General features: G+C 43.4%; 1 protein-coding gene across 2 annotated transcripts in view; it reads left to right on the top strand.

Annotated features, from left to right (window-relative positions):
* Positions 1–12,707, top strand: part of EGFLAM (EGF like, fibronectin type III and laminin G domains) — a 173,295-nt gene that overhangs the window by 117,193 nt on the left and 43,395 nt on the right. For both annotated transcript variants that reach the window (XM_032415400.1, XM_032415401.1), the window contains exons 8-12: positions 5,072–5,187; positions 5,789–6,107; positions 6,756–6,856; positions 7,983–8,083; positions 10,014–10,158. In XM_032415400.1, coding sequence (XP_032271291.1) covers positions 5,072–5,187; positions 5,789–6,107; positions 6,756–6,856; positions 7,983–8,083; positions 10,014–10,158 — 782 coding nt within the window. The remainder of the gene's footprint in view (positions 1–5,071; positions 5,188–5,788; positions 6,108–6,755; positions 6,857–7,982; positions 8,084–10,013; positions 10,159–12,707) is intronic.

The raw sequence follows: 12,707 nt of genomic DNA on the forward strand, positions 1-12,707 counted from the left end.
CTTGTGATGCTTTTATAAAAATAAACATAGAGGGGCACCTGGGTGGCTCAGTTAGTTAAGCAGCCGCCTCTTGATTTTGGCTCAGGTCATGATCTCAGGGTTCTGGGATCAAGCCTTGAGTCAGGCTCCGTGCTCAGCGGGGTGTCTGCTTCAGGATTCTCTCTCTCCCTCTGCCTCTCCCCCACATGCATGCCCTCTCTCTCTCTCTCTCAAATAAATAAATCTTTAAAAAATAAAAAATAAACATACAGGTTTTTGCCAAATAAATCACCCTTAACTTGTTAGTAGTAATTTGTATTTTGTGTATTAGTTTTTCTTGTAGTGGAAGAACCCTTGAACTTGTTTTACATTCAGTCAGTGGTTTGACTTTTCTTGTTCTAAATAAATGCCTCCTTTTTAATGTTCTCTTTTCCTAATTAACAGCATGCCAAGTAGAACGGGATATGTTATGTACCTTAATTACAATAACCCCAGGCTACTGAGAGAATTCTTATCACTGTCTCGGACTGTGCATTCCGTGTTCACTTAGAAACGGCATTGGTAAAAACTTCATGGAAGCCATGGATTTGGACTCTGAGGTGGTGGGGCCATCCATGAACAAGAGCAGAGAATTTTATTCCATGTTCCTTCCACTCATGCTGTGCTCCTTTCCTTCCTATTAAAAATGGGAAGTAACTATTAGCCCAGGTTATGATGAGGGATAGGGAATTTGAGATGCTGTAAAGGGTAGTGGAAAGCAGCATCAGGAGCCCAGAATTCTGGATCAGTTCTGCCACCAATGAGCTGTCTCTCTGGGCAAGTCACATGGACTCTCTGAGCCTCAGTTTACCCATCTGTAAAATGGACTTGTGGTAACTGATCTCTAAGATCTTTCTATTCAAAGACTTCATGACCTGAGCCAAATTATAAGGACACCCTGAGTCCTTATAATTCCATATTCCTTTCCCCACCCTTATCTCACACCCTTCATTTCCCCAAACCAAGCAGTAGCCTCTGGCTTCAAAGAGATATGCTATATCATGTCAAAATAGAGCAGTTTTTATAAATACCAAAGGACTTTATCCAGTGGATAATACATGCTTTATTCTACTCGTTAGAAAGAACAGAGAATCTGGCATCATTTCCAGTCTCATCGTGGTACCATTTCATAGCAGCTGCAACACATCCATGGTCCTTTTCTCTAAGGAGTTTCCTTCAAGATAGACTTCCTAGGTGGGCTAAGGGGCAGGAGGAGACCTCAGCTACCTACACCCAACTTCAGTGTTTTCATGTTCTTCTGGCTGAAATATCTTAGATACTTGGCACCAAAAAGTGTGTGATAGGGTGTTATGGATATTGAAGTAGGGGTCATATGATCCAATTCTGGTCCTAGATCTTCTAATGAGATGTATGACCTTGATCTCAAGTCACTTGTCTTCTGTGGCCTTAGTTTACACATTTATGAAATGGGAAGTTTGGATGGATGGTGTCTAAGGTCTCCTTCAACTTTAAAGTATGTGAAGTGTTACTTAAATGGACTTAATTGGATGATGGAAAGGGATATCAAGGAGTCTAAAATTATGGTTCCTGCCTTCAAGAGGTACACAGCTGAGTTGGGAAACACAAGAGCTGCATTCCAGGGCCAGGAGTCCAGAGGTGGAAATAAAATTTAAACATCTGTTGATTTTATCAAGCTATGGAAGTTTATTCTAAGCTCACATATCCATGGGTGGATGGCCCCAACCAGGAGGAGATGGAGGAATGTCCTACAGGTCTTGCCAGTTCCATCTTTTGTGGAATCACCATCTTTTCTCCAGAAGTGTCTGATGTTCTCTTTTTAAAATACCATTTGATTTTGGCCTTTTGATGATATACATTTGGCTCTGTCTCCACAGGATGCATGCAATTAGGAGGATGGGCAAGCTATGTGTAGGATGTAGGAGAGGAAGAAAATATGGCAATGTGGAAAAAAGTAATAACCAGTCTTGGGATAAGAAAACACAAGATGTATTAAGGAGATAACTGGTCGACCAGTTTGGCCATTAGGAATTTTGAGGAGAAAAATTGCTGAAAACACAATTTGGAGTCAGATTATAAGTAGTATGATGTAGTCAAAAGAGAGACCAAATTCTAGCTCTGCTATTTACCATCTGCGTGCCTTTGAGCAAATTATTTAATCTTTCTGAGCTTATATCTCCACATGGTAAAATGGAGATAATAATACCAATAACACAGAACTTTTTGAGGATTAATAGAAATAATGTATGAAAAGTTCCTGGCACACTAAAACTGGTCAATAAGTATTAGTTTTCTAAATCTCAGGCTCTTTCCACCTCCATAGTAGCTTCTTCTCTAACAGGCAACTGGGAAAGTAGCAACCAGACAGACCTGGCTTTGAGTTAGGCTTGGCCAGTTATAAAGTCTTTGATCTTAGTCAAATGATTTAACCTTTCTGAACTTCAATTTACTTATCTACAAAGTAAAATTAACCATTCTTACTTTGCAGGATTATTGTAAAGTTTAGAAATGTATTACATCATGCACACAACAATACCTGTTAATTGTGGAGAGACAGTAGGTTTCAATAAATGATGGTGATGGGGGGAAAGAAGGAGGAAGAGGGGTTACATTGAGATCCTTGAACTCTCAACCAAGAGCCTAGGATTTATCTTGTAGGTTGTGGTGGTCTTTGAAAGTTTTTATTTTTCAGATAGGGTATCATAAGATGAAATGAAGAGAATCTTGACTTTGATGAGCACAGTACAAGAATGGCAAGAATGTGCACAGGGCAGGGAGAACACCTTGGTAGAGAGAGACCAGCTCCCTGGAGACAAAACCCAGCTCTCTTCATGTATAGTTCTTTGATTGCCAAATGGATTCTTTCCTCCTTAATCTGACGATGGTGAATCTATGAGAGAGATAGACATAGAAACGGAGAGTGAGAGAGGGACCCAGAGAAAGGGAGAGTTGAGGAGAGAGGTGGAAAGATGCACGGCTTCAGAGAGACAAGAGAGGAAAGCTGTGTTCGAGGGCTTCCTGGCTTTTTGTGTGAAGACATCTGGCACACAGCTATGCCAGCTGGATGCAGGTGGCTTAAGAGAACTTGCATCCAGGTATAAACCTGGAATCAACAGGCTTGAATTTTCAGTTGACGTGTAGGCTATTTTAAATAAAACTGTGGGGAATTGAAGTGAAGGTGGTGAGAACACCACCTCCCCTATGTTATCCCACCTCCACCAAAATGTGCCTGAGCACCTGAGAACAGTTCCTTCCCTGCTGTCTCCACATTACCTGCCCACCACAGTCTCTCTCTTCCTGGTCCAGAGGAGATTTCTGGTCGACAGTGTGCCCACCGAGAAGGCTTCCCACACCCTCTTTCTGTCATGTCCTTCAACTCTGTTTTCAATCTGCATGCTTTTTTTTTTTTTTGCTTAAAGGAGGGTGAGTTTGCTTTTGTGAGAAAGGTGTTTGGCTTAGCTTATTCTGAAAGCAGAATGTCTTTAAATTCAGTTTATATTTTTCACATCTCCCTCCTATCCTTTCTTTTTCTTTTTCTAGCCAGTAATCCAAACACTGAATGTCTGATGAGCACTGGCAACCTACAAAAGTCAGTTTCTGTTGCCAGAGTTGTTTCTGCTGTCAGGGCTGGTGCCCAGTATGTCCTCTTTAGAGAAGGCAGTTGGTACCTAGGCCCAAACTGACTGGGAGGAAATGGGGGTGCTATGGAGCAGCACTTTGGAAGACTCTCAGACCCTGGGGGAGTACCACCTGTGTGCGCCTAAGGCAGGACGGTTGCAGATCGGTAGATTTTGTGACCATCCCTCAAAGGGCAATGTCATGTATTGTCTCCTAAGAGTTTTTCTCAGCCCACCTTCCAGTTCTCAAAGATCCCATTGTCCTGCTAGGATGGATGGAAATGGCACCCAAGATAGCCATCTGGGCCCCCTTTTTCTGGGTGTAGGAGTGTTTACTCTAGTGCAATATCTCTTTCCTGTTTTAAAGAATTTGTAGTGAAATATTTCATACATCAAGGGTTCATATAAAGATAATATGAACACTCATAGGTACCCAGCACCTGTCTTAAGAAATAGACTGTTATAGAGCACTCAAAGGCTTCTGTGTCCTGCAGCTCATTCACATCCCTCTTCTACCTTCCCTCAGGTATTTATGTCATGGTCCTACTTTTCTTATGAGTTTAAGACATGTATATATATATATATATATATATATATATATACACATCTACATATATGTTTAGAACTATATATATACACACATATATATATATTTACACACAAATATATATATTTAGTTCTATATAGTTCTATTTATATGTATTTATCCCTAAATAATATATTAAATTTTGCTTGCTGTTGAATTTTATATAAATGGCATCAAAGTGGATATGTTCTTTTGCAATTTACATTTTTTGCATGGAATAATGTGCGATTAAGCCATGTCGATTCATTAAGTACTCATTCATTCATTTCTCCTGCAATATAGTATTCCATTCCATAGATAGAATATAATTCACTTATCTAGTCTCTGTTGACAGATATTTAGGGTGTTACTATTTGTTATAAATAGCAAATTTGAAATGTTTTTTACTATTATAAATTCTGATGCTATGAATGTGTTTTGCACATGTCCTGGTACACATGTGGGAGGATTTCTCCAGATTTTGTAAGTTGGGGTGAAATTGCTGGGTCAAAAGGTATGAACGTTATCTACTTATTTCCAAGAATTTTTGCAAAGTGGTTGTATACATCTAACATCAGGGTATAAAGAGTCCCCATGGATCCCATCCTTGGTAATATTCTTTTATTGCCCAACAGTTACATTTTTTTTGCCAGTCTTGTCAATATAAAATGGCAGATCTTTCTGGTACTAACTGGCATTTCCTTAGTACTTATGAGATGAAACTTTTTTTTTAAATTTTTTGGTCATTGAGGCTTCCTCTCTTGTGTTGAATTCTTTGTGTGTTCCCAATACATCCTGATCCATTTGACAGAGCTCTCCGTATATGGCTCAGTTAGGATAGAAAAGGGAGGGAAGGAGTATGTTGACAGTGTGTGCTCTTTTCTCCGTGAAGGCCGCGAGGAAGCAGGAAGTGGCCGCTATGGATCCCGTTACACAATCGACACGGGAGTTGGTGAGGATGATGACGGGTTCGAAGACTACTTAGATTTGGATATTTCCTTTGAGGAGGTAACAAGAATCTCTGCTCGTAAAACCTGGGAGTTTTTGTTTTCATGCTGAACAAGGCAATTTAACCAATGGACCATAAACATTTTATTTAAAACTCACTTAAAACTTACTTAAATTGGCTCATTTGCTCTTAATACTTATTTATTTTCTGTATTAGGCTCCAGGTGCTCATAAATTCATAGTAACTAGGTACCGACCATGCTAATGTCCTGTAGCCAGCCCCTGCCTGCTGACTTCACAATCTGGCAGAAACATATTTAGATTTCCCACCAAGTGGACATGTACAAAGTCAGCTATTACAAGGAAATGAACAATTCCTTGACAAAGTAATACATCTTTGTGATATTATAATAATAAAAATCATGTAATATCAGCTTTACCACTGATTTTCTGAATAGCACAGGGAAGGTACTTAAAATCCTGAGCCTAAAGTTCTTGTCCATAAACTGGGGTCAGTACTATCTGCCCCATCTACATCCTAGGGTTTTGAGAAATAACAAAAGTGACCGTATTGTCAAGTATTAGACATCAACCGTAAATAAGGCTGTCCAAACACTGTGCTCTGTGTTAATCCTCAACCCTTTCTCTTCTCTGGCTTTAGGCGAAACCACTTCCTGCTCTCAAAGGAGGAAATAGGAAATTTTTGGCGGAATCCAAGATGGCACTCAGGTCAAACCCAAAGACCGCTCCAAGGCTCAGCCCCCCTACCCTAGCATCTCTCCCAACGACTACGGTGGCTCCCCAGCCCACTCCAGTGGAGAGGAAAGGGAAGAATGGTGTGCTTATAATGCCAAGGCTCTTTGACATGTCTTGTGATGAAACGCTCTGCTCTGCTGATAGCTTTTGTGCCAATGACTACACCTGGGGGGGCTCGCGGTGCCATTGCAACCTGGGCAAAGGTGGTGCAAGCTGCTCAGAAGGTAGGCCCTTGGTGGGGAGAAGAACATTGTGGGGGGTTGGCCCCAGTGGGAACCAGAGGGCAGTTTTATGCTCCACACATGGTTCCTTCTAGCCTTTTTTCTAAGATAAGCACCTTTTCCAAGTATTCATAATTAAATTAGCTATCCAGGAAAAATCTAAGGCCACTTCCATTGCTTCTAGTTGAATAGCGCCCTGTTTCTATATGTGCCATACGTGTAGTACTTTTGGAGCAATTAATAAATCACCCTAACAGCACCTTGGGGAGGCAGACTTTACTTGGATCACATCTCTACTGAAAAAGTGCAGCTAAAACATGGGCATGAAGTTAAGAAAGATAATAATTGAGCCAACTTACATTACACAGATGTCCAGCTGGAAGGCAGGTGTCAGTGGTCTTGAAACCATTGATTTCTTTTTAGGGTAGCAAGTTAACAATCTCCAGTTTCTCCCTAGGAATTTCTGAAGCTTGAAGTTCCCAAGAATGAGAATCATAGGTGTAAAAAGTAGAGAAGATAATAAGCTAGGTGTAACAGATTTTCAGGGTTTTCACTTAATGACCTCTAGGCAATGTCATAAATTGATTTTTGCATTTGAAGAAGTAAGGAAATCGTATAGTATGCTTTTATGTTGTCTTTTTATCTTTTCAGATATTGTTATACAGTATCCCCAGTTCTTTGGCCACTCCTATGTAACTTTTGAGCCTCTGAAGAACTCCTATCAGGCATTTCAAATTACTCTTGAATTTAGGGTAAGAAGGATTAGTTGTTTGATGAATGCCTATTGGACGGACATCTTAGCGCAGCATTGTGCTATATCAAATGGGGCGGGCTGGGAGTGCAGGAAGTGTGGAGGTAAATAGCAAAGGTAAATATGACACAGAGTCTGTCCTTAAACACGTTCACAGGGTAGCAAGAACGATGGGCGCATTCACACATTCAAGGGTGCCGCTGAGTGCAGGGTGGGTTCTGTATGCTGAACCATGGAAGTGGCTGGCTGGCCAGTGAGAGCATGCAGGTCCTAGCGCTGTGGCTCTAGTCATCATTGTGACTCTTCACAGACCAGAATCTCAGAGGCATAATGCATTCCCCATTCCAAAACCCCTCTTAAAGGGAGCTCACATGTCTGTCATCCTTGCTATGATGATAACCGAACAAATAGAAAAATGGCTACATACACAGCCCTGGCACATAGTGAGAGCCCAGTGGATGCTTTTGGATCTGAATCAACTGCAAATCAGATTTCAATCAGGGACTTCAGTTTAGAGTTATTCTTTTGGGCATCTCAGACAACACAGCAAGGTTTGGAGATCTGGAAACAAGTCCCCTTTGAGGTCATGGTCACAGTGCTGAGTGTCCAAAAGATGATCCGTCCCAGTCTAGGGCAGCCAACATGGGTGAAAACCAACCTAGTCTACCAGCAGGGCGGATTTTATCATCCTGTTCCCCTAACAGAAGGAAAGAAGCAAATGTGCATGCTTCTCCAGAGGAAGGGAAGTAAAAAGAGTAAAAAAAAAGTAATAAAATAGAATGCTCTTTGGTGAAAATAGAACTCGATGGACATACCAACAGCCCCCTGTGATGGTGGTCTCTGTGCGCATGGTTTTCCTGAAGCTCCGCTGGCGGACCCACCAAGCCAAGGGAAGAGCAGGTCAAAAGCGGAGCCAGTTTCTCCAAACTCACTGCCATTCCTCACCCACTGTTGATACCACTGCCCTTTGTTTCCTGGAAAGGAATGGAGAATTGGTACCTGGGAGTTCACTGGAGTCCGTATGTTTGCCCCTTTGTAAACAGGACCACAGAGAGTGCTCAGGTTTCATATTCATGAGTGTTTCCAGGTGGTGCTCATTGTTCGTGTGGCTTTTGTTCCAACAATAGGCAGAGGCGGAGGATGGCTTATTGCTCTACTGCGGGGAGAATGAACACGGGAGGGGCGATTTCATGTCTCTGGCCATCATCCGACGCGCCCTCCAGTTCAGGTAACTCCCCCTGAAACCCCACGGATTTGTTAATACCATCCTACATTATGTTTACATTTTTATAGTGTGAATAAAATATAAATGGGATGGATTCCTACAGATAAAGGAATGGTGTATATAAGGCGAGCATGGAGCTGCTTACTAAATAGTGACGTATCAGGATTGCAGGTCACCCTTGAAGCTTGAGTTAGGGAACCCTGTAACCGTTCATCCAGCAGGAAACGTTTCTGGAGCACCTGCAGTATACCGGGCACTGTTGTAGGTCCAGCGAATGCAACACGGAGCCCAAGCGATCCAGTCCCTTCACTCCTGGAGCTCGAGTAGGAGGATGGGATCTTCTTGTCTCCTGTGGCAAATAAGACTGATGGCCATGGAGAGCAGAGAGGAGCCTACAACCTCCTGAGGGTTCCCAGAGGCCCAAAGCCCATCCTCAGCTCCCCCCACCCGGGTCCGTGGCGTACTGTTTGGCGCTCCTCCCCAGCCCTGGTCATTTCTCTCCCAATATACTTTGGAAGCCACCTTTAGTCTGTGTGTGGGTTTCTGGGGGCAGAGTTTTGTGGAGGTGTGAGTGTTTTAGCCACCCTCATGGGGGTGTACACAGCACCTATTTGAGAATGACCAGTGAGGCTCAGCCTTGTCCTTGTCCCTAGTGCACTGGTTAAGGTCCTGATGACACCATCTCTCTGCTGCCTGACCTTCAGCAAGTGAATTAACCTCTCTGCGCTGGCATTTCCTCCCAGGACTCTTGTGAGGATGAAATGAATGAATACACAAAAGTGCTTAGAGCGGTGCCTGGCTCATGGCAAGCACTCCATAAGCACTAACCATTATTGTCTTTTGATTATTTCAGCCCCAGAATTACTTTAGGTCAAGCTGGAGAAGACTGTTGAACATCCCACTTGGGGAAGACAGCGGTTCCCCATCCTTTGCTAAATGCTTTGATTCATGGGAGTTTGGTGCTGGGCCAGGGTCTGGGGTGGCAGTTCTCACACTCGGAGGATGTGTACCACTGGCAGGGATTTGCCGGTAGCCACTCTCCAGCCTTGCACCTCTGGATTCTGCCGCCCCCCTCTAGATCAGCCTACTCTGCCATGCCTCTCAACCCCATTCCTCTCCACCAAGGATCGTGGAGCCACAGGGAATCCATGACAAGTAGCTGCAGTTAGTGCAGGTCCTGAGAAGTACGATGCTGGTGGTGCTGGCCATCTCATGACCCACAGGGAAGTGACGTGGCGGCCATCTGGAAGTTGACGGGATAGGGTCAGAATTCTAGATGTAAGGCACAGTGACTACTGGGTACCCTGCACCATCGGGAAGTTGGAGGAAGAAAACAAAAACAAGAATAAAGCAATCGTCTGAGACTGCTCCCCCTCTGCCCACACCTCCCCGCAAAGCTGGGGCCCCCTGAGGAAACTGCACCTGCGTTTGGGCACAGCTGAACACAGATGGCCGTGCTGGCCAGCTTGCCAAGATGAGTGTGAAGACTTGTGTTTTTAACATTTTATTAATATCGCTGAGCCCGTCATCTGGGAGTTGGGAGAAGTCCCCAGAGAAATACCTGGAAGCAGAAAGACTCAAGTTCTAATTCGCTGTACCGTGGATCCACTTGAAGCATCTGGCAGTCACTGAGAGAGTGGGGGGAGGATCTTAGGTGCCCATCCTTTTGGAAGCTGCAGAGAAAATCAGGTTGAAGAAGGCCCTACATTTGAAGCACCTACGGGCAGATTAAAGATAACTGGACTGAGACTGGCCCAGAGAGCAGGCATCTAGCTCTTTCGTGCAGAGATTGAAACGGTTCTTGATATTCATAAACATAACCCAACAGGTTGATTCTCAAAGAAGCCATTGCCCCAGAAGTGCTGTCTGTGGGGTCTGAACACATAAGGAGCTGGTTAATCAGAGAGCCTTTTTCTCCTTTTCCTCCCCACAGGTTTAACTGTGGAACTGGGGTTGCCATCATTATAAGTGAAAGCAAAATCAAACTAGGGGCCTGGCACACGGTTATGCTCTACAGAGATGGGCTCAAAGGGCTGCTGCAGCTGAACAACGGCACCCCGGTGTCAGGCCAGTCCCAGGTGAGTGCGAGCCTCACGCCCTGCCCGCCCACCTAGCACCCACCATTAACATCCCCGGCCCCCCCTCCCCCCCTCGGAGAACTGAGGCCGACGTGGCAGGATGCACGCTCAGGGCACCCATCCATCCCACATCTCCTGAGGAGAAGAGTTGAACTTGCAGGCATCATCACTGTGGGGGCGCAGAAACACGCAGTTGGCCTTGTGCTCAGGGCCATGTCCTCTTGCCACAAGGACATCAAAGCCAGGGGGGCAGAAGAAGGCCCTGATTGGAAGAATAGAAGCCATTATTAGTGCCAAACACAAAGCTTGCTTTTAAGGCAAGGGTGTTGCCCTGTGGCTTTAGAAAACAGTCCTGAGAAGTTCACTTGATTGAATCTGCAGGAATGATCCTTTCATCTACCGTTTTGGGGGGGCCATGATTACAGGAAGTGGTCAAACAATTTAACTGTTGGGCTACTCAGTAAATCACCTAGGTATTCACATGTTGGTCATGCTCTGGGCAATTTTAGAACCCTGTTGAGAATAAACAGTTTGGATTAGCAACCTGCCAAGGAACCGAGTCTGTAATTATAATCAGGTGGGTGTCTGTATTCTCTGAGGAAAAATGTAGCAAGAAGGCCTTTGTGTATATGTGTGTGGTTTCCTCCCTGCCTGGACTTTTCACTATTTTTTGCTGGCAAGACATGTTCTATAAAGGGCCATGCCTTGCTGACTCTCATTAATTTGGACCCCAGTAGTTCCAAAGGAACAAGAATCCAAATATACTGAATATGAATCCATATTCATATATGAGGTTGCTTATGCATATACGCATGTATTTCTAAGGGGAAAGAGACAGGATAAATGAACCATAGAATCACATCCATGCCAGGACAATAGCCCTAATATGATTACAATTAAGTATGATAGGAATAAAGAAGCTTGGAACTTGGATCCCGAATACTAGCAGTGAATATAAGATGGAGAAGCTGTAATAGAAGTAATACATGTGAAAATGTCTTATGGTTTAAAGCAAGGAAATTCAATAAAGGTTAATAAACAGAGCCATGTGGTAACAACAAGCTAAAGAAATTATATAAGTTGCAGTAATAGAGACATAGCATCTAGAAAAATGGAGGTGATAATCCTATTATATTCTAGTAGCTATGTATATCGCCTCCAGTGCTCTAATGGTAACTCAGATCCTCTAAGAGGCTTGCATTCAGATCTGTGATTGCACTCCAGGAGGACCACAAACTGGAGCGTGTTTAAAGGGCAGTCATTGAAACAGGAAAATGACCTGAAATCCCTAGAATGATTGATTGAAGGAGCATTGTTTAGTTTGGAGAAAAGAAGGTGAAGGTGTGGATGGTGCCTTTTCATCATAGAATCAGAGAGGGAGAGTTTGGGGGAAGAAGGACTTACTCTGTGGACCCCCAAAGTGAAATTGAATGGGGAGAGCCTAAGGAAGTGATTTTAACTCCACTTAATCATACAAAGGTGTACTGAAAGGCAACCGACTATCTCAGAAGACAGTTCCCTGTCCTGGGGGGTGTTCAAAAAATATGTTATCAAAACCTTTTGGTGGGGATACACAAGGGCTCCAGAAGTCAATGGGAGCTTGGACTATATGAGTTTCTGTATATTTTCCAATCCTATGGGTCTGTAATTTTAATGAATATAAGAATTAATTACAAGAAGCATATAATTTCATGGCTACCCAGGGCAACCTTTGCCTCTCTACTACCAGGACTTGCTAGCAAGCTGAAAAAGCAGGACAGCAGCTGTGGAATGTTTAGTAAACTGTCTTGGGAGATAGTGACTCTGTCTTAAATCAAGGTTTACAAAGTTCTTCCGGGTCTGGCTTCAGCCTGATTCTGTAGGAGAACTCTGTAGTTTAAGTGACATCTCAGAGTGATCCCAACCCAAAGCAAGGGACTTGGACTTTCACACTTGGGCACCCACAAAAACTGTTAAGTGCTGTGCTGGGGGAAGGCAAACTCCAGGGCATTTCCAATTCTCTGCATTGCAGGCAAAGCAGGCTCCAGAACCCAAAGCAACCCTCATCAGAGGAAGGTAAAGTCCAACCTTTTGGACTATTGCCTGGGATGTTGTAAGGGAGGCTCAGAGGAACCACCCACCCTACAATACATGTAATGTTCCAGAAAAGGAAAAAAAAGGTTGGGTTGTCAGGCCCCTGCTGTGGTCCTGGATCAGGGAGCAGAGTGAAGATAGGATCCAGGAGTGAATTCTGAAGATCTTAATGAAATAAGCCATAGGGCACTCAATTCATCTAACGAAAGCAGTATGCCCAGTCGTTGGTGAACAATCCTTAAAATTCACTGTAAGTACTTTAAAGCTGCCTAGTTCATATTCAGTGTACTATTTATAAATGATTCTTATCTATTCATTTGGAAAGATAAAGTAATGGTTTAGATGTTCTATTTGTTGGCAACAAAAGTCTAAAAGATAAAGATTACATTTCAGTGGCTTACATTCTGGACTTTTTATAAATTCTGGCAACATGCTTTTTCCCAGCCCCTTTTAATCCAGATGAATAAGATATTTCT

The sequence above is a fragment of the Phoca vitulina genome, unplaced genomic scaffold (genome assembly GCF_004348235.1).
Source record: "Phoca vitulina isolate PV1807 unplaced genomic scaffold, GSC_HSeal_1.0 scaffold17, whole genome shotgun sequence".
NCBI lineage: Eukaryota > Metazoa > Chordata > Mammalia > Carnivora > Phocidae > Phoca > Phoca vitulina.